This window comes from Penicillium samsonianum, assembly GCF_028829775.1.
Source record: "Penicillium samsonianum strain IBT 33392 chromosome Unknown utg000002l_segment0_segment0, whole genome shotgun sequence".
Classification (NCBI taxonomy): domain Eukaryota; kingdom Fungi; phylum Ascomycota; class Eurotiomycetes; order Eurotiales; family Aspergillaceae; genus Penicillium; species Penicillium samsonianum.
In genome coordinates, this window is record NW_026643260.1 from 3,874,360 (window position 1) to 3,895,028 (window position 20,669).

Consider the following 20,669-nt stretch of genomic DNA (forward strand, 5'->3'; position numbering starts at 1 on the left):
AGGGGTTTGTCTGGGAATTGGCATGGATGTTTCATTGTTTCAGTCTTATTTTAAATGTCTGGTAGCCGCCCGAAAGCTGTCCAAAGTTTCAAGGGAGCTTTCGACAGTTCATTTGGATTTCTGGCTTAGGACTAACGGCTTTTGGTCTTCCGGTATGAGGTTGGTTCGCTCGAGGAAAAGGTAGTATATCCTCACGCGTCACCCTGTACCGTACCTACTACTATGGATAATGTCAATAATAGCACCCAGGTTGAAGATAATCAAAATCCCAGACAGACTAGATATGCCACTATTCTAATCCATTCACTGCAATTTCTTGGCAGCCACGATGTCTAAATAGCCGTTTGTCCTTAAGTCAGTAGCAAATCCCGGATATATCATGTTCGAAACGAAGTTGTTCATACCTGCTTGTACTGCGCGCCATGCTTCCGCAAGACGTTCATCTTTCCACTCAAATGTCAGTCCATCTGGAACTGATGCTTCGTGAATATTCCAAATTATCCGAGACGCTCGGTTGTCGGGATATGTTTCGAAGCGAATCCTATAGTATGAAGGATCTGCGATATCATATCTCCCACTCTTCTTCACTTCGTCAAAGCTCATGCTCCACTCAAAGACGTGGTCGTGGTAGTGACGAAGAGGGTAGCGCTGTGAGTCTAGACCTTGGAAGGAGATCATGAGATCGCTCTCTGACTCTGGACTCAAAGTGACTTCCAGCATGTACTTATAGTCCCCATTGTTGTACTTGCCGACGTAGCATTCAAGGGGGAGTGGTGGTGCTCCTTGGATTCGCTCTCGGGTCAATCTATCATGTAGTGCAGCAAACCGTGCGAGTGTTCGTCTTTTACCTTCTTCTGCAAGCTTCACATAATCGGTGGGTTTGGCAAAGTCAAAGAGGCCCTCAATGAGGAGTCGCGCGATCCAGTCAGCAGCATCGCTCACCGCAGTGGTGTTCATGAGAACTACAACGGCCGACTGCGTCTCAGGAAAAATAGCAAGGAATGAAGAGTATCCCGGCCCTCCGCCTTGGTGATATATCATGAGCCTAGACTGGTTTCCAGCCCCGAATATAGGCTGCTCAGACATTTCCCAAAGTCCGGTGTTTCCACCGAGAAGGCCCACAATGCCGGGAAGCTGGGCTCGAGCCCAGCCAAATCCGTACGATCTTTCCAACAATGATGGATTCTTCATTGCGATGTGGTTGCTGAGGATGTCCGGGGTTTGTTTCAATACTGTGTTGGCGGATAGCTCGGTATTCTGGCTCGCAGCCAATGTTTGCTTGGCCCATATGAGAAGATCGCTCACGGTCGAATAGGCTCCGCGTGAACCTTCGAATAATGTATTCGCAAAATTGGGCTGAAATTCCAATGGACAAGCCTCCCCGTTGCTAAGTGAAGCATGTGGTTCAGCGACATTGTGGCTCTCTTCAAATGATGGCCGGAAAGTGGTAGAAGTCATCCTAAGTGGCCGGAATACCTGATTCTGAAGATACTCGTGAAGTGGCTGCCCAGATATATGCTCGATTATGTACGCAGCGATTGTGTATCCCCAAGGACACATCAGCCAATTCTCACGGTGTGGAAGCGGGCGAGGGATGAAGTCGACAGTTTTCAAAAACGCTTCGAGAGAAGGCTGTATGATGCCATTTCCGCCATCAGCTAGTAAAGTTGCAATTTCTCCGTCCAAGCCACAGCGATGCGCGAGAATATCGGCTATTGTGGATGTGTAGGTCCAGTTGACATCAGTATGCTCAATCTCGGGTATGATTTCTCTCAATAAAGTGGTCCACTGAAGTTTTCCGTCGTCCACAAGTTTGCCAATACCAGCAGCCACCATTGGCATGGTGATATGTCCGATTCCATATTGGGTGTTTGAGTCTGGAAGCGCTGTTTTGGATTTGTCGCGGAATCCAAAGTTTTCGGTCCACAAAGTTTCTCCATAGTCAAGGACTCCAATAGAAACACCTGGGATGCCCTCTATTTTGCAAATCTGGTCAATCGAGCAGCCCAGTTGCCGCAGTCGGTCAATGGTTGATAGAGCGGGCCTACATAGTGTCAGTGAGTGTGTCATCCAAGGGAGAGAAAGCCGACAACCACCATGGGAACTCAGCAGACGGTCAACACATGCATTTTTGGTGTTTTCTATTGTTGATCTCTTGGGAGTGTGAGAATCCAGGTTTGAAGGAGGGGTTTTAGGCAGCTTTATTGTCATATGACCCCGCCCCCGGGGCCAACTACAACATACGAAGCGGCGAGATGCTTGTCAGGTGAGTTTTGCTTACTAGTTAGCTCCTAGTAAAGGTCGGGGATTACGAGTTGTATGGAGTAGCTAGTGAGAGATTAAATGTCCCATAAAATAAATGAACCCCTCGTTCAATTTCGTGAGTCTCTTTGAAACTCTCGAAACTTAGAATCCCTAAATCCCCTGAATCCGTAATCCTAACACGGCCCTAAGAAAGAAATCTTAAAATGAAGGGCGAGAATATAGTACTGTAGAGGTGATATTGATTGGAATGATGTACTCAGATCCCGGAACTTTTTTTTCCCCGAGTATCCCTGAACTGGAACCAGTGCTGGAACCCGCCTCCAGCTCATTCAGACTAGGGCTCAATGTCCATGGGAAGATGGGCTTGGCGAAATATTCTTCCTCATACGGGTAGATGTGCATACGCCGCGCTCAGTAGGGATGTTGTTCATCTCCCCACTTGACCCATGGTGGAGCTTGACCGAGGTAGTCATGGATGACCTTAGTTCTCCAGAACTGCAGTAGATACATCTCCTTTCTCTCCCTTTCTTCTTTCCCCCAATTTCTCCAGCCAATATAGTGTATTTCCCTTTCTCCCTTCCTGTCTCTCATCACAATTGATCCAGTGCCTAAACCCTTCTTGGAAGAAGAGTAGAACCCAGAACGAAGCCCGGCCTCCATCTATACAAGTCATTTTGTTGTAAGATGGGCCGCAGTCTTAGCAAATAATGCGGGTATCGGAAGCATAGACAGGACCCATCATCAGCGCCTCCACGATTTCACCCTTGATCCCAACGCCTCGCCCTGCACGGAGTATAACTAGAGAATTGGCCTTGGCAAGGCCGCCTACAGCATCAGCACCAGTGCTCGTAGCATATAGTCGGCCGTCCGAGCGAGAGCCCGTCACGACAGCACGGTGGTACTCGGTGCGCTTGGGATCGAGGGGGAAATGGTGGGTCAGGACGACAGCGACCCGAGGCAGACCCAATTGCGGCGTAATCCCCGGCTTGGTAGCCATAGCCTGGGAGGACTCGCCTAGGCCGGTGAACTTTTGGAGGGAAGATAGGACGAAGAGGTTCAGGGTGGCTAGCGCTGAGGCTGGGTCTCCGGGGAGCGAAAATATCAGTTTCGAGGTGTGTTTCTGCCGGACGTTCTCAGCAGCTGCGTCTGCCGTGGTAGCCTTGCAGGGTACTGTCGCGAAGGTAGTGGTCATGCCGGGTTTCATAGAGATGCGGTCGAAGTGAATGGTGCCACCGAGCGTACGCTCGATGATAGAATTGAGGTCTAGCTTGGCCAGGGACATGCTGCCTGTGATTACGAGCATGTCGATGCTAGAGGATGCACGGTCTACACCGTATAGGAAGTCTCGAAGGGTGTGTTCGAGCTCGCCTACTGCCGTATCACGGGCGATGCCAAGATCCACGGTCTCAAAGCCCCAGGAGGCTAGGCAAGATAAAAGGGATGGGCGGTTCGAGTCACGGATCTGGCCTCTGACCAGGGTAGAGGGATCTGAATGCTTCACGAGCTCGCCACCGATACTGAGGACGCCCACCCGGCACTTCTTGAATACCTTGATGGCTCGGGTGCCCGTGGCAGCAAGCAGACCTATTTCGCCGCCGACTGGGGAGATAAGGTCACCACGATCAAGGATCTTAGAGTTAAGGGCAATGTCGCTTCCAGGTTCGCGGACATTTTCGCCTGGGAAGATATCGTCGGCCAGGATTTCGACAGTTGCTTCGCCTTGGCCATCTAGGGCTGAGGATGCCGTGTCATCAAACATAACCACAGCGTTGGCATTAGGGGGAAGGGACGCGCCAGCGGTAATTTTAGCAATGGTTCCTGGTTGTAAGGGCTCAAAGGCTCCGCTCATGTTGGCGTGGGCGATTGAAGTTCTATGGAAAATGGCGTTGGTGGATTTGCCTTCTACGGCAACGATGGCGTAGCCATCAACAAGACTGGTGGGGTATGCCGGTACCATCTCGCTGGCGTAAACATCTTCGGCAATGACGGACCCGATGATGGAAGTGGTGACAGGCGTTTCGACCACAATGGGTGCAGGGGTTTGCTCGCGGATCACACGTAGTGCTTCCTCTACAGAAAGCATGGGATTGAAACAAGGGCGGTAGCGCTGATTGAGGCCCATGGCGGGTCTGTTGGATTTGGATTGGGGACAGTGTGGTGAAGATGTGTGTGCTTTGCGGATCAGATGGCCATGGGCATGGTGGTGATGATAGGGTTGAAGTTGAAGTTGTGTTGGATGCTGGGAAATAGTGATTCCGGCCTCATTATTTGACTTATTCAAGCCAGTAGTATGCAAGGAGCGATGGTACTGCGGGAAAACATGAGGGAGGAGTTTCATAACGGCTTCAAGATTCTCCATGGCTCCTTTGGGAGATCCTGGTAAACTGATAATCAAAGTCTTCTCACGAACACCAACAATCGATCTTTCCAACTTTGTGACTAGAAGTGAATGAGCTGGGATGTATAATCAAGTCGGTGAGCTGATATCATCTCACATTGAGTAAATTTCAGAGACTCGGCGATCATGCCTTGGCTAGACAGGTTATTACGTGGTGAGCATAAGTCCGAAACCACAGATGAAACCATGTACACTCACACTGGGGCCGGGGCATGTCGATTAATCAGGATAGTGACGGCCTAGGATGATGTCTTTAGCACACGAGAGCCGGTTGGCCAGCAAAGATCCCAAAGATCCACTCACCTCGGCAGTATTGTCTTTGCCTGCTAAGCCTGTCACAGCACTAAGCAGGACTAGATGGTGCCAATTGGGGCCAATAGTCCAGTCGCAAACTGCTTGCTGGATTTGGAGGACGTTGTTCGGAACTATACGAATTGCGGAGAGTTCCCACTTCTCCTCCTTGGCCAGAATAGGTGCAAGAGCACTAGCCGCACGGTCCAAAGTGGGATCCTTGGAGGCTTCGTCGGAGATGATCAGGATGGCAGCCCTTTTTATTTCCATTGTGTTGAGAGATGGATTTAGCTATGCGGGTAACTGAGGCCTTTTAAGCCTCAAAAAACTGGGGTATGGCAAAATGTTGAAGTTGCAATGCTATCTTGCTACATATGTAGTGGCCATTCCATGGTAGATGCATTCTAGTATCTCTGGTATGCTAAGTCGCTGTCGGATCGAATCGAATGAACTAAGGTGGTCCGTAGGCGAGCGTATGTGGCCACTAAGCGAGCTGCGAACCCAAATACAAAGTAAATACAGTATTTTACGCCTTGATATCTCAGCTACCAGGTTATTTTACAGTCTTCTTACGAGAATCCATGTTTGTTTTCAGATTCACCGCTCGCTTAATGGCCACGAGCTCGCTTAATGTCCACATGTGTAGGTCAATTACGGGCCGGTCTCTGGGGTTAGATTTGGTTTGATGCTCTTACTTGTGTATTGTTTACTGCAAACACTCGTTGGGTAAAGACTTCAAAAAGCATCCATCAATAATCCTCAGCTTTATCGTCATCTTCATTGTCCACAGAGACATAACTCAAATTGCGAAAGCGCCAGTAGTGAAGTTGTTTGTACCATAGCTGAATGGTAATGTTATCTTGACCCTCATACCTGTTATCCAATTGCGATATATATCAGGTGCAATTCCCTTCCAAAGCAATCACGCAGCCATACCGGCACCAATACGGAGATAAAGCCGGTAGTCAAGTTGACTCTGGAGAGGTATAAAGCAAAGAAGCAGTATGTGCTAAATTGGAGAAACACATGACTCATATAATAGGTGATCAGCTTGATACATACATTGTACCTGCCAGATCTATCTTACACCAGCCGGATATCAAACCTCGGAAGCATAAGTATCTTTCTCTATGGAGTTTTCCCAGATCGTTACCAGCGGGTATTTCGCGCCCAATAATATTTAAAATGACGGCCAACGCGATGGATTCATCTTCAGTTAGGATGTCATGACTATATCTATATTCCTAGAGAAAACAGACTCATGTGCAACATTAGATATCCAGGTTCGGCCCTAGCAAGTTTTGCCGTTGTTATACGAATGACTCATGTACTCATGATCCACGAGACTAGATCTCCTTTCAATATCCAGCACTAGACTATCATCACTGGGTGCGCTGGCGGCGACGGAACCAAATATGCAAGAACAAAAAGTCAATCACGCCCACCGCTAGCATCGCCGAAATGACAGAGAATCCCTTGATATACTTAGGGCCATCCTTTTCTGGGAATAGGTACTGTGCGTTCCGAGTTAGCTTCGTTGCCGAACAGAGAATATGACTTGGTGAGATACGTACCGATCCGTAGATCTGTGCCAAATTACCCAGTGCATTCACCATAGCCAAAGCAACACCTCGGGCCTGGGGGTGCATCCCACCAAAGGCAGAGGAGGCGTAGGCCAGTGTACCTCCATTGGTGGCCCAAAGGCCGGATGCCATGAGAACCAGGAGAACATACCGAGCCGTGAAATTGTACACAGCACAGACAATGATCGAACATACCAGGGAAAATGTCAGCCAACTAGCAATAATGACGCCACGCCAGTTGGGAACTTTGTCACTGAAGTAGGATGTGACACCGGTGGCGATAAATGCCACGCCGTAGATTGGCACAGTCAATAGATTAATTTTCTTGGTGGATGCATCTCCGAAAAGTCCTTGTACGAGGGTAGGATAGAAGTACGTCAGGGTACTTGAACCGACGATGACCTATAGAGAATGACCTGATTAGTGATGTTAAAGATAAGGGCCAAACAAGGGGGTCCGAACCATATATCCAATAACAAACGTCCAGGTGCGAAGGTCTCGGCAAGCCACTTTACAAGCATCCCAGTTACTTAGGTGCTCGGTATCCTCGGTCGTAGCGGTGACGTTCTGAGCGGCCAGGCGTGCCACAGCGATATGCCTCTCGCGCTCAGAGAGACGTCGCGATGTACCCGGGAAATCAGGAAGAATGAAGAGGGAAATGATAGCAAAACCGACAGTAGCGGCGCCTTCAATAATGAACAGCCACCGCCAACCACGAATACCATGAACCCCCTCAAGGCCATCAACAATACCGGCAGCGATCAGGCCACCAAAGGCGCCTGACAGGACGGCTGCAGATATGAACACACCGAATCTCTTGGATTGTTCAGTTTGTTTGTACCATGATGACAGGAGAAGAATCACACCGGGGGCAAAGCCGGCCTCGACACATCCAAGAATGACGCGGAGAACTACCAGATGGGTGAAATCGTTGATAACAGCCATCACACAAGTCAATACACCCCAGAGAATCATGATTGATGGGAGAAAAATAGAGGGTCGGGATCGACCCAGGGCAAGACTGCAGAAAAAGGGCAGTTAGCGGTCATGGTCTGAAGCTGAGTGCTAAGGATAGGATTGTCGTACTTGCTAGGCACCTCAAAAACCACGTATCCGACGAAGAAGACAACCAGGGCAATCGAATATTCGTTGGATGACAAGTCGAGATCTACTTGCATGCCAGAGATCTTTGCATTGCCGATGCTGTACACAAACGGCCATTAGCACCCTGATAAAGTATAAGACCTCTAGCTCTAACATGTTCACACTCACTTAGTTCTGTCCAGGTAGGACAGGAGGTACATGACCCAGATAGTCGGCAGGAGGGTGAGGTCAATCTTCCTCACTAACGCCTTCTCCTCTTCTGGGCTGAACGAGACAGACTCGCTGATATTCACATTCTCAATCTCATGAGAGGAGACGTCTTTCAGTTGGCTCTCAAAGTCGCGGTCCATGGTGGCTATTTGGAGGACCTGAAGGTTGGAGGAGTAGAGAATAAAATGTTAGGTTGGACATGAACCTCCTTACGGAATGTATATGTTCTTCCCCCAACCCCGGATATACGAGGCTAGGGCTTTGAGACCTGGGGAAATCCCGACATTCGCTCATCCGGCATGCTCATCTTTTCCATATCCACCCCCACAACTTCCCAAGCGCGACTTCCCGCTCTCCACAGTCGGGTAACCTTGTGCGATTGGCGTGTGTGGTCGCATCGAGGCCAAAGTGGAGCCTCTCCTTCAGCACCAATCTTGCCACTGGGAGGGTCTAATATTTTCAAAATCCGCGGAAGGGAATATACCCCATGGGGAGTCAATGCCGCATTGATCAGTATTCTCGCACACACGTTCAATAAGCACACAAGCGTAGCCCTCGCCAAAACCCATCAGTTTACTAGCTAAGGTCCCACGACTTAAAAGGTGTTGGACACTATGAATGTAGGGAACAAAGAACAAAGGCAGGAGGGAGAGACATTTGTATTGGGAAAGAGGCGCCCGAGAGGCTCGTTCTGAGTTGCTCTGCCTGAGGCACCAACTCCAAAGGCAACATCCGAAAGAAAGACAGGTCAACTTGCATTAGTTTATACTGTCTCCATAATACTCTGCTTCCTGGTGTTTTTTTCTGGTTATATTTGATTTCTGATCAATTTCCAAGGTCAAACAAGCCTTGCATGAAGCTCAACTGTTTGGGGCTTATGTCCACGTGGGTGGGGGTCGATCCCCGCGCCTCGATGCGAGGGTCGATGGTCTCGACTGTCAACTGCACGGGGATTGTCAACTGCATGGGGATTGGATAGGGCTCGCTTCGAAGGACAAAATTGATCGCTTATCTTGTTCTTGCGGAAAACGATCGTCCACGGGTGGGTCGGCCCGGGGTAGCAGTCCTCGGCAATACGTGTGTAGTGATCTTTCAACTACCCCGTTAATCAACAAAGCTACGCGACTCGAGTATACCGAGCTCTTCGGTATCAGTTTAGGCTATATCGGAGTCGCTTGGCTGAACAGAAGGTCATGGCAGACTTAAAAAGGTGCTCTCCCATTCTAAGGGCTTATCAATTCCTTCAATCGTCCCTAACTCTTACGGCAAACAAACACATCCTTAATAATGCCTCCAAGTATTCAAGACACCACCACAGGCGCCGCTGTCGCCGAATTCGCAGCACCAGCCCCTGCCTTCCTTGACACGCAACCAGGTCCAGACCACGACTGGAGAATCACCCTGAAGGACAAGGTCATTGCCATCACCGGTGCCAACCGAGGTATTGGTCTGGCTATTGCAGAGGTCTGCTTAGCCAACGAGGCGGCAGCCATCTTCAGCCTGGACGTGTTTGAACCTGGCGAGGAGTTCGTCGCCCTGCAAAACGCCAATCCAAAGCGCTTATCCTACGTCCACTGCGACGTCACCTCCGAGGAGAGCGTCAACTCCGCAATCGATGCTGTCATCTCTGCACGAGGCGCCATCCATGGCTTCATCGCAAACGCCGGCATGACAAAGCACCAGCCAGCGCTCGACTTCAGCCGCGCCCAGCTGGACCAACTGTTCAATCTCAACGTCTTTGGCGCCTACTTCTGCGCTACTACTGTGGCTCGCCGCTTCATTGAGCTAGGAATCAAGGGGTCAATTGTCTTCACTGCTTCCATGACCTCTTATCGCCCCAACCGTGCGGCGCCCTCGGCTCCTTATGGAGCTACTAAGGGGGCTGTGCGGAATATGACGCATACGCTGGCTATGGAGTGGGCCAAACATGGCATCCGTGTCAACTCAATCTCACCGGGCTTTATTAAAACTGCTATGACTTACTTTGTAAATCAGGCACCCGACTGGAACCTCAAGATGCAATACTATGGCGGCATGCCCAGATTAGCAGACCCCAAGGAGCTTGGCGGAGCCTACGTGTATCTGCTCTCTGAGAGTGCATCTTACACTACGGGTATCGATATTCCGGTTGCTGGCATTGTCGGAGCGTGGTGAGGATCGGAGTCCATGATAATGATGAAAGAGATGATCTACGGATAACGCATTTGAGAAGACTTAGGGTTCGATTGAAGCAACAATGATAGTCCTTCTTGTATTTGGTCTCGGTCCATAAAAGTGCGTGTTAGAACCAGCTCAATTAAACTCCTTTTAGTATACATAGCTTCCCATGGAATTAATTTAGTCGGGAGAAAGGTGCCTTGTCTCTGGTTCACCAACTTTGGTGCTACAATTTATTCCTGCCACGCTTTTTGCAGTTTAGCAATAAGCCCTTTACCGGGAAATTTGCTGATCCTCAGCATTTTCTCCAATATACGGAGCAACTCGCGCTGCATCTCAGGTGACCGAACAAACTGGCCAACTTGTGTTTTGTCAGTTAGGACAAGAAAAAAGAGTCAGGAGGGACATTTACCTCCAAACAAAGCCTGTACATTAACAAAGGCTATTGCAGGTTCATGTTCTTGGCTGGCATTAGCGATGCCGCAGACCACCTTGACACTTTCACTGAGCTGCTTCTCGCGGAGACAGTAGGCGTTCAGTCCCCCCATCGTGGGTTGGTTCAGCAACACAGTAGCTCTTGCGAAATGGTACATCTGAATGGCTCCTGCGTGGTTAGGTGGGTGAATCCATATGGACGGGAACACTGTATTTGAGCCAGAATCCGTGGCGACAGTAACCGGCTGGTAGGAAGCCGGGAGGATACTATGCCAATCGTCGAGAGCGCGGAGAAGTCGGTCACCCTGCTGCGTTCTGTGTCTTGGGTCCTTATTTGCCGACATCCCGTCCGAAGCGGCATATTCTACACACTTGCCGCAGATGTAGACTATCCTTGTTGCGAGCTCATCCGAGTCGAGCTCCTCGAGCTTCTTCCGAGCACGCCAGAAGGTGAGGGTTGGCCGTCCTGTCTGGAAGGCCGCCCAAATGTCCTGCCGGAGCCACGCCCACCATACGGCTCGCCTCAAACCGTCAACGGACTCGCCATCATTGTCCTGAGAACGCTGTATCCAGAAGGAGCCTCGCAAGTGTTGTTCCCAGTCACCACTGGTCGAGGCGTTGTCGGCGTCAAACATCTCATACATGCTGATCATGGTGGCTGTCGCCAAAATCTCACGGGATTCCGCATAGGATGGGTAGAGCAATGTCTGCGAGAGATATTGAAGCGTTTCGTAGTAATACTGTGTAGCTATGTGTGCTGGAGCAGGGTCCAACTCTGATGGCAGATCAGTCGCTGCTGCTAGCGAGGTTGGAGTATTCGCATTTTGAGTCGCATGATCGCCTGATACACTTTCACCCGACCCACGCATGAGACCAAGTGACAAGTGCTTAGCCCCAACTGCGAGTATGGACTTCAGAAGCCCTGTGTTTTGTAGTGCAAGATGCGGCACGACATTAGTGAAATGCCGAGCGGGATCAAACAAGTCTAGAATTGGCCCAACAACATTAATGAAGTATCGAAAGAACTTGAAGTCGAGTGCTGATAATTCTATCCTACTCGTCGTGTTCCAAGGCTGGGGAAATTGGTGATAATCTAGTAAAGGGGCTTCGATCTCGTCATCTCGATGTTCCAGGCCGAGTCGCCGCTGCTCAGAGTGCCTCTCAGCTTGCTCGGGGTGAGCCTCAGGACAATCAAGGGCCGGTGACTGTCTGCGTGAGAGGGCAATTTCGGGAAATTTCCATCTTGGGTCCACCGTTGAAGCGTCGTTGAGCCTTTGGATGTTGCTGATAGCATCCCGTGCTACCAGATCGAACCATTCACCGGGGGATATATTGAGCAGTGGTATCTGGCTAAGAGAAAGTGGAGAACCCAAGAAGCCTGAGTCAATGCTAGACAGTCTCTGATCATTAGCCAAACGGTCATTCAGTGGCGTATCACTCGAGCCGCTATGCTGGAGCGGGGCAAAGGCTTCAGTAGGGGCTGAGTAGGTAGCCTGAAGGTATGGACCAGAACTCGGCTGCTGCTCCTGGGAACTACGAAGTTCCCCTTGAGCGAGGCCTGCATTGTTGGTGCCGCTTCCTACTGCACGTGCGTCTTCAACTCTCTCCTCCCTTGAATTCAGTTGAGCCCTTGGAGACCCATAGTCGGCTCCGGCTTCAGTGGCATGTCGCTGGTCACCAACCTGGGCGTATCGACAGATACGATTTGACTTGGAGCACCGCACGCAAGTGGGTTTGCCATCGTCGCACTTCACGCGTCTCTCCCTGCAGGTGAGGCTGTCGTGCGTGTGAGCGAGGTTGATGTTCGCTTAGGGGTCATTCTGAACTGATGCGTATCCACTCACCATCCTGTTTTGGTTCTCAATCCGCGGGCCCGAGATAGTCTGACGCGGCGACGCCGAGTCCCCGTGGCGTTGCCTTCTGAAATTTTTGCGTTAGTAACCTCCATCGAGGATACTTTCGTGGGTTTCGTCTCGAAGCTGCCAAGGTCGTTAAAAAATATTCCCCGGAATTCTATACCCCGCCTTGGCCTGACCCACTTTGGGGTTGGGGAACTCGACTGTTGAATCACATTTGAATTCCCCTCCTCTCTCTTTGTATTTGCCTTCTCTTTGTATTTGCCTCAAAAATGGAAATATCCTTTTTCTCTCGTACAATCAGACCTGTGAGCTTTGGCAGAAACGAAGAGTGAACTAGGCGAGAGGTTTTCGGGGTTTCGGGATGGAACCACCCGCTCTACGATCATGTGTTTTTATGAACATGCATGCACGCACTGATACTAGTATACCATATATTTAAAATAGGAATATTGGTGTAGATAAATATTATCGTGTCAATAATGTATATCGCAAAATCCAGCTTTGCCAAAGCATGAATAAGCCTGTACTCCGACCTCAGGAAAGGACAATAAATGCAGGACAAGAAACATCACGAATTGAACCATCATCAAGCAGACACTAGCAATACATTAGCCAGAGAATGATTCTAAGGGATCACAAGAAAGTTTTGGTTTTTAATGTACTGTTAATGCAGGTGTAAACAGGCCCGCAAGAATAGCACCGGAAGCGATGCCGAGAGTATAACGGCATTGATCAGTCCGATGCAATGCAGCCGTACTTATCAGATCATCACCTGCACATCATAAGACTGCATGTTCAGCAACTGCCGTGGCGAACAGACCAATACCGAGGACCCCATCTTTCATAGTGATATTGGAGAAAAGGTTGCGGGTGGGTTCTCGAGGCGAGGGCCATTGGCCTCGAAGCGAAGGATTATCCCCGACCACCATTGACCACCCACCATTCAGCAACAGCAGGTTTGCGCAAACTCGCCACTCTGTTCAATTTCCCTTCGTTGATTCATTGATACTATCGGATCCAAGTGACCCATGACTTCGTCTCGATGCCGAACATCCACGATCCAGTATTGGCGCAATGCATTGACTGTCGGGCAGGCGATGGATATGGAATGAAGTCCTGAGTATAAGAATCGGCAGTCCACTCGACTTTGTCCGCTAGCCTTTTGAAGCTTCTCATCACGAACCGCTTTTCTCAAACACTCATTTTTAGTCTCAGTCAGCCGAACTTTACGCCATGGCACCTGCGCTGGAACTCCTCGAGAAGCCCGCACAGTATCTGCCAGTAAAGGCAGTCTCAGCGATCCGCAATGGGGATGCTGCTGGACTCAGATTGGAGAGCCCGGAGAAGCATGAGCGGGTGATGAATGTCTTCCGAGCGTTCATCGCTGATCTCTGCCAGCAGTACGGCGAAGGCCATGCTGGGTAAGTCAACACCCTCTTCGGGAATCCCCTTGTTTGCAGCGCAGCGCTAACTGGACCTCGTCACAGATCTCCTATGGGTATGGCTGCGATTGGTATTTCCCTGTATAAGTATGTCATGAAGTACTCTCCAAATAATTGCAACTACTTCAACCGGGACCGCTTCGTTCTTTCAAATGGTATGTCTTCTGTGTCCCCCAGTTATCCGCAGAAGTAAAACCACATGTAACTCAACTGACATTTTAATAGGCCACGCCTGTCTGTGGCAGTACCTCTTTATGCATCTTGTTGGTGTCAAGAGCATGACACTTGAACAGCTCAAGTCTTACCACTCATCAAAGCTCGACTCAGTCTGCCCTGGCCACCCTGAAATTGAGAATGAGGGCATAGAGGTTACAACTGGACCCCTCGGCCAGGGTCTCGCCAGTGCCGTTGGCCTTGCCATGGCCACTAAAAACCTTGCCGCGACTTACAACAAGCCCGGCCATGAGCTAGTGAATAACATGACATGGTGCATGGTGGGCGATGCTTGCCTTCAGGAAGGTGTTGGTCTCGAGGCGCTGTCCCTCGCTGGTCACTGGAAGCTAAACAATCTCTGTGTTATCTTCGATAATAACTCGGTTACGTGTGACGGAACTGCGGATGTCGCCAACACCGAGGATATCAACACCAAGATGCGGGCCACCGGTTTTAACGTAGTAGACGTGTACAACGGAAATTTAGATGTTGCCGGTAAAGTCTCAGAGCGCCTTCAACTTGGCGGTGAAAGCTCTGCTAATATACATCAGAAATCACAAACGCTCTTCTTGGTGCTAAATTGAGCGACAAGCCCACCTTCCTCAACATTCGCACCACTATTGGCTACGGGGCTGCCAAAGCCGGCACTGCCGACATACACGGGGCTGCTCTTGGAGTCGACGAAGTGGCTAACTTCAAGAGGAGGTTCAGCCTCAACCCTGACCAGCATTTCCACATCCCCCAAGACGTCTATGACTTCTTCAGTGACATCCCTGGTCGTGGTGAGGCACACGAAGCGGGCTGGCAAAACGCCCTGGTGAAGTATCAGAATAAAGACCCCATACTATCAGCTGAATTTGCGCTCCGTGTCGCGGGCAAGATGCCCGAAGACTGGACCAAATGTATTCCTCGCACGCAAGACCAGCCCACCGCGCCAACGGCCACACGAAAGTCAGCCGGTGTCGTGACCAACGCCCTTGCAGTGAATATCAATTCATTCTTGGTCGGAACAGCGGATCTTACTCCCTCGGTCAATGTCTCCTACAAAAACAAAGTCGACTTCCAATCCGTAAGTATATTATGTTCAGTCTGCTATTTGCGGCCTCAAAGCAGGATATTAATGTAAAACTAGCCCGAACTCCAAACTGCTTGTGGCCTGAACGGAAACTACAGCGGTCGATATATCCACTACGGTATCCGCGAGCACGCCATGTGCTCCATCTCCAACGGGCTTTCTGCCTTCAACAAAGGCACTTTTATCCCCATGACAAGCACCTACTTTGTCTTCCACTTGTACGCCGCTGCCGGTGTGCGCATGGCCGCGCTTCAAGGCCTCCAGCAGATTCACATCGCCACCCACGACAGTATTGGCGTTGGTGAGAACGGCCCTACCCACCAGCCCATTGCCGTTGCCGCTCTCTACCGCGCCATGCCTAATGTTCTTTACATCCGGCCATGCGACGCAGAAGAAGTGGCCGGCGCCTACATTGCCGCCATCCAAGCCACTGAGACACCTACTGTTATCTCACTCTCCCGGCAGAGCCTGACCCAGTACCCCCAACACTCTTCGCGCGAGGGCACGCTCAAGGGCGCGTACGTCTTCGCGGAGGCCGAGGGTGGTGATTTCGATGTAACCTTGATCGGAGTCGGGTCTGAGATGGGCTACGCGATGCAGACTAGGGAATTGCTTCTTAATGACCATGGTATCAGGGCACGAGTCGTTTCTTTCCCTTGCACTAGGCTATTTGAGCAGCAGTCGCGGGAGTACAAGCAATCAGTTTTGAAGTCGCGCGCTGGAAAGCCCACTGTCGTGATCGAGGCGTACCCGTCCAATGGGTGGGAACGCTATGCTGATGCTTCGGTGTCGATGAACAGCTTTGGAAAGAGCCTTCCTTCAAAGGAGACATACGAGCACTTTGGATTTGCACCGAAGAGCATCGCACCTAAGGTCAAGGCCTTAGTGGAGGAAGTCAGGCGAGACGGTATCGGAATTTTGAGGGGTGACTTTAGGGATTTCAACGGTAGCTTGCGGATTGGTGTTGAGCATTAGAAGAGTTTCGAAGATATCATTAGCAGCTTGAACACAACTGCATCTGCCGTAGGAACGTATTAAACTCCTAGTAGCCCAGTTTGCGACTGAGCTAAATATCATAATACATTCAATACGCATATTGGGCAAAGTGCAATCAGATATCGATATAACTATACAGGAATAATGCCTGCTATTAGGGCTGTTTAACTAAAGGGTTCATATATAAACTACAGCCCCACCAAAGCCGGCTACCAGGTCCAGTAAGAAGCAAACGCCACTGTACCCAAACTTCAAAACAATCGACTCAAATAAGGATGGAATTGGTTCGATGCGGGTCTCGATCCAGCCGCAAGCGGAAACGGAAACATCCGCAAGTATCCGTGCCAAAGTCTGACTGGGGTTACGGCTTAAGCACGAAGGCTGCGAATTCCGTGCAAAGCTGATGATCCCGTTCAGCGTGGAAAAACAAAGATTATCTGCTCACAAGCGCGAGTTGTTCAACCGCTCCATCGCCACAGCTGCCGAGATGCCATCCCAAGCTCTAGTGACTGAAAACGGTGTCGTGGCCCGGACGCTGCTCAATCGCAACGTGGACACGACGGTTCGCTACGATGTGATCGTCGTCGGCTCTGGTATGGGCGGCGGGGTCCTGGCGAGCGCGCTCGCGGACGCTGGAAAGCGGGTGCTGATCCTGGAGGCTGGCTCCCTGCTCTTCCCGACCCATATTGGAAACCTGCCCCGACGCTTGCTCATCGGCCAGTTCCAGAAGCACATATGGTCGCTGTGGGAAGATTTCCAGGTCATAAACTATAATAACGTACAAGGATCGGCGTACAACGGTGCCCAAGGCTTCAATCTAGGCGGCCGATCCATCTTCTGGGGAAGCTTCATTCCATCGCTGGCGGGCTGGGAGTTGGACGCATTTCCTGTGGCAGTGAGGCAGTATCTCCTCGATACTGGCCCGACGGGTGGCTATCCGGTGGCTCGTAGGGTATTCAATGCGGATACCCCGGCGCAGAGCGCCTTTCAGACGACGTCGAGAGACACTTTGGATCAGACTCTCCCCAACTGGAAGGCCGAGGACGCCTCAGTAGCTGTCGAATATACGGGGGCGACGAATTGGTCCATCCCGGCCGGTATCTTTTCCACAGCGGACCTCTTAATTGAAGACCAGTTGGTGCAGAGACCACCCAATCTGGGCTCTGAGCGAGAGCCGCTGACTGTCAATCTCAATCACGCCGCCTGGAATGTCACATTTGATGCTGGCGACAACAAACGCGCGACCGGCGTGCACTGCTTCGACCTGCTCGACCAGGTCCAGCGGACCTACACCGCCGACACCATCGTTCTCAGCGCTGGCACCCTGGAATCCGCGAAAATAGCCCTCTTGTCCGGCATCAACAACCCTAAGATCGGGCGCGGCGTCACAGACCATGCGATCCTCTACCGCCACTTTGTCATCCCCCCAAACGCCCTCGCCACCACACCACCCTCCGAAGCAGAGCCCAAGTCCGCCAAGATCCTCCTCAGGCACCCGTCTGCCTCGCGCGATGCTCACGCGTTCGACATCATTGTCGAGTTCGGGGCGGAGTTCAACCAGGGCCGCTACGTGAACCCAGAGCACCTCGCACAGGACGAGAACATCCGCGCTGGGTACATGCTCTGCGAGATTGTCTTCCAGTTCTACTCCCCCATCCTTGACGCCAACGCCATCACCCTCAACGGCGGCAACCCTGCCGACCCGGTCAACGTGTTCATGCAAGCTGCCCCCCGGCCCAGTCTCTCATCGACGAAGCCCGCGAGCTCGCCACCCGCGTCTTCAAGGCCTACAGTGCCCAGCCCGTGCTCGGCGAGCGCACGCTGCTCGCCGCCGACGACAAGGCGGACCTAGACCTGGCGAAAGTGGGCGGCGTGGCGCATGAGGTCGGGAGCTTGCGGATGGCGGGTGATGAAAGCGGGGTCGTGGACGCGGACCTAAAGTTCGTAGGATACAAGAACCTATACGCGTGCGACAACTCGGTCTTTCCCATGTCGCCGGCGGGAAATCCGAGCCTCACGCTGGTGGCGTTGGCGGAGCGGTTGGCGGACCATATCAAGGCTAACCCTGGGGCATGATGGACGATGGCGAGAGAATTCAGCGCAAATCCACTTGGTATGTCCTATCCTGATCAGCCGCGAGAGCGACGCTATAGTGAGCTGCCGCGTCCTGTCTACAACTATTCCCCACTTCCTCTTTTCTATCACCCTATTCCCTCTGAACCCCTGTTCTACGTTCTTACACACACACACACACACACAAAAAAAGGGGGTCGTCTTATTCGGACTTTCTAAAGCACTCGACGCTAAGCGTACTGCTACTACTTATTAAACCTAGCGTGTACTGATCCTGCTATTAACTCTCGACCTCCTGCCCCCTTTAGTGTTACGGACATGTGTCGAGGTAAATGCTGGTGGGTTCACTATTGTTTGCACCATATTGTCATTATTAGTCTGCTATTACACTCCATATAAATTGCCAGAAGTAGGAGCAATAAGATCGAGAGTTTCTAAGATATCTGATTGGCCAGGTCGAATTGTTCGTGGTAAATGTTTCCTACATATGTATTCCGGTAGATTTGACATATCGAACAGCTTTTCGTATCGAGTTTACAATACACAAAACTCGAATACTTATATTCAATTTGCACAATTTCGTGTTCTTACCTGACCGATAGGGTTGACAAATTGTCAGTTGGTTAGGAGTTTGCGCGGCCCTGTAGAAATTAAGAATAGCACAATGGAATTTTTCTTCTGGAATAGTATTGTCTTTGTGTCGGCGCCTGTAAATTCCCTTGGTGAACTGGGCGGTTGCTTGATTATTGTTTTGATTGAATTGGGCTGATTGCTCATAGGTAAACTGGCCGGTTACCTAATACGTAGTGAGGTTTATATCCCCCACTACAATATGTAGGTACATTATTGCCAGATATGTACTCCGTAGTTAGTATAAACTATACAAAGTAACCCGCTTACTGTGGGAAAGATGTTTATTTTTTTGCATTCTGCAAGAGTACCTGTTATTTTCACTGTGTAGTACAAAATGGCTGGAAATATTATTACTGTTTATAATTACTAGCGCTGATTATTTGCAAGTAATCCAGACGTCCACAGGCGCAACTTGATGGATCCAGGAGCTTAACACCATCGGGCTCGCGACGGTCCCACAGGCCCTTGGCCTAATTAGGGAAGTCGACCAGGGTCAGTTCACCTGATAAGAAGCCTCCAATTCCCCCAGCTTTATTCCCTGTCCCATATTTTCTCTTTCCGCTCCATTCCACTCTTTGCCCACCATGGCTGAACCCGACATCTTCACCAAGTACCCTTCCCTCAAAAAGATGCAAGGACTAGATGACAAAGACATTGTCGAATCGCACGACGGCCGCGAGGTCACCCTGCTCAAATACATTTACAACCATCCTAACCTCGACACCAAGCTGCGGGGTTCGCCACCGGATATCCTCGCCGCCATGGACGAGTTTGCCTCTCAGGAGGACTTCCTTATCAACATTGGCCCCGATAAAGCCGATAAACTGACCGACCTGATCTGCGACCACCTCCCCCGCGTGCTGGTGGAGCTGGGCGGTTATGTCGGGTACGTGGTGGATCCCGAGGTGACCAAGATCCAATGGAAACGCTAACCACATATGCATGATCTAGGTACTCGGCCATCCTTTTCGGAAGCATCCTCCAAGAAATCGACGAGCAGCTCAAAGTTGACCAGGACGAGGGCTGGGAGACCGGGCTCGGCAAGTTCAAGATCTACAGCGTGGAAATCGACCCGCTCATCGCGTCCGTCGCCATGAGTCTCATCAGCCTCGCGGGTCTCCAGGATATTGTTGAAGTGGTCGTGGGAGCATCCGCACATACCTTGCAGCGGTTCTACGACGAAGGCATCTTGGCTGAGACCGGCATTGACCTGCTGTTCATGGACCATGATGAGGCGCTTTATGAGTCGGATGTGAAGCTGGCCGAGAAATTGGGCTTTTTGGATAAGGACGGCGCGTTGGTGATTGCCGATAATGTTGTGAGGCCTGGTGCGCCGGCATATCGGAGCTACATGCGGAAGAACCCGCGCCTACGCGAGAGTTGGGGCTTGCCCGCTTTGATTGTCCCGGGAGACTACGAGGTTAGTTGCCTGACCTGCGACCAATCAGAATTGCGTCTGGAAGGCGCAATCTCTTTTTCATTTTTAGACATTCCACTAACTATTTCGATCTTAGGATGAGCTGGAGATTAGTGTGGTTGGTACCAGTGGCGCGAAATCGGTGGGCGTGAAGCCTCATGGTTTGAAGAAACCCAGCCAACCCGAGGAAGGGAAAGCATTGCATGGGAATGGAGGCGAGGATGGAGCTGGTAATGAGGAGATACCTGATCGGAAAAGGAAAAAGATTTCTACTTGAGCAGTTTACCCCTGGCATTTTAATAGACATACCCTGCCACGACAGTTCGAGAACTACGCTCATGTAGATGCATGTAGTTGCTTTTTTGCCGGTAATACCAATACTAATAATCATTATTCATCAATTATCTATGTCCACGGGTAGCTCTCAAGGTCATAGCTTCTTCTGTATTTAATTATTTGTATGCATTTGAAAGAATACCATATTTATTACCAGTGGCGTGCATGCATTAACGTAGTTC

The 20,669-nt window shown here is 50.6% G+C and overlaps 8 protein-coding genes across 8 annotated transcripts; 4 read left to right on the forward strand and 4 right to left on the reverse strand.

Annotated features, from left to right (window-relative positions):
* Nucleotides 1–303: 303 nt before the first annotated feature.
* N7471_003353 (Peptidase S12 Pab87-related C-terminal) lies at nucleotides 304–2,129 on the reverse strand (the record flags this gene model as incomplete). The annotated part of the gene is made up of 2 exons (XM_057276073.1): nucleotides 304–2,044; nucleotides 2,122–2,129. The coding sequence occupies 2 exons, from the start codon at nucleotides 2,127–2,129 to the stop codon at nucleotides 304–306; spliced, it is 1,749 nt and encodes a 582-aa protein (XP_057140711.1).
* Nucleotides 2,130–2,962: 833 nt separating this feature from the next.
* On the reverse strand, nucleotides 2,963–5,224 carry N7471_003354 (uncharacterized protein; the record flags this gene model as incomplete). Its single annotated transcript, XM_057276074.1, has 4 exons — nucleotides 2,963–4,704; nucleotides 4,761–4,798; nucleotides 4,862–4,902; nucleotides 4,967–5,224. 4 exons carry the CDS (start codon nucleotides 5,222–5,224, stop codon nucleotides 2,963–2,965), a joined length of 2,079 nt encoding a protein of 692 aa, XP_057140712.1.
* A 1,112-nt stretch (nucleotides 5,225–6,336) lies between these two features.
* Nucleotides 6,337–7,991, reverse strand: N7471_003355 (uncharacterized protein; the record flags this gene model as incomplete). The annotated part of the gene is made up of 5 exons (XM_057276075.1): nucleotides 6,337–6,468; nucleotides 6,529–6,939; nucleotides 7,000–7,558; nucleotides 7,624–7,740; nucleotides 7,810–7,991. 5 exons carry the CDS (start codon nucleotides 7,989–7,991, stop codon nucleotides 6,337–6,339), a joined length of 1,401 nt encoding a protein of 466 aa, XP_057140713.1.
* A 1,147-nt stretch (nucleotides 7,992–9,138) lies between these two features.
* Nucleotides 9,139–10,005, forward strand: N7471_003356 (uncharacterized protein; the record flags this gene model as incomplete). The annotated part of the gene is made up of 1 exon (XM_057276076.1): nucleotides 9,139–10,005. One exon carries the CDS (start codon nucleotides 9,139–9,141, stop codon nucleotides 10,003–10,005), a length of 867 nt encoding a protein of 288 aa, XP_057140714.1.
* A 236-nt stretch (nucleotides 10,006–10,241) lies between these two features.
* On the reverse strand, nucleotides 10,242–12,391 carry N7471_003357 (Zn(II)2Cys6 transcription factor; the record flags this gene model as incomplete). Its single annotated transcript, XM_057276077.1, has 3 exons — nucleotides 10,242–10,369; nucleotides 10,421–12,219; nucleotides 12,288–12,391. 3 exons carry the CDS (start codon nucleotides 12,389–12,391, stop codon nucleotides 10,242–10,244), a joined length of 2,031 nt encoding a protein of 676 aa, XP_057140715.1.
* A 1,144-nt stretch (nucleotides 12,392–13,535) lies between these two features.
* On the forward strand, nucleotides 13,536–16,007 carry N7471_003358 (transketolase family protein; the record flags this gene model as incomplete). The annotated part of the gene is made up of 5 exons (XM_057276078.1): nucleotides 13,536–13,723; nucleotides 13,790–13,899; nucleotides 13,970–14,452; nucleotides 14,509–15,026; nucleotides 15,090–16,007. 5 exons carry the CDS (start codon nucleotides 13,536–13,538, stop codon nucleotides 16,005–16,007), a joined length of 2,217 nt encoding a protein of 738 aa, XP_057140716.1.
* Nucleotides 16,008–16,431: 424 nt separating this feature from the next.
* Nucleotides 16,432–18,104, forward strand: N7471_003359 (uncharacterized protein; the record flags this gene model as incomplete). Its single annotated transcript, XM_057276079.1, has 2 exons — nucleotides 16,432–17,739; nucleotides 17,769–18,104. The coding sequence occupies 2 exons, from the start codon at nucleotides 16,432–16,434 to the stop codon at nucleotides 18,102–18,104; spliced, it is 1,644 nt and encodes a 547-aa protein (XP_057140717.1).
* A 1,214-nt stretch (nucleotides 18,105–19,318) lies between these two features.
* Nucleotides 19,319–20,428, forward strand: N7471_003360 (O-methyltransferase; the record flags this gene model as incomplete). The annotated part of the gene is made up of 3 exons (XM_057276080.1): nucleotides 19,319–19,620; nucleotides 19,686–20,154; nucleotides 20,249–20,428. 3 exons carry the CDS (start codon nucleotides 19,319–19,321, stop codon nucleotides 20,426–20,428), a joined length of 951 nt encoding a protein of 316 aa, XP_057140718.1.
* Between the last annotated feature and the right edge of the window lie 241 nt (nucleotides 20,429–20,669).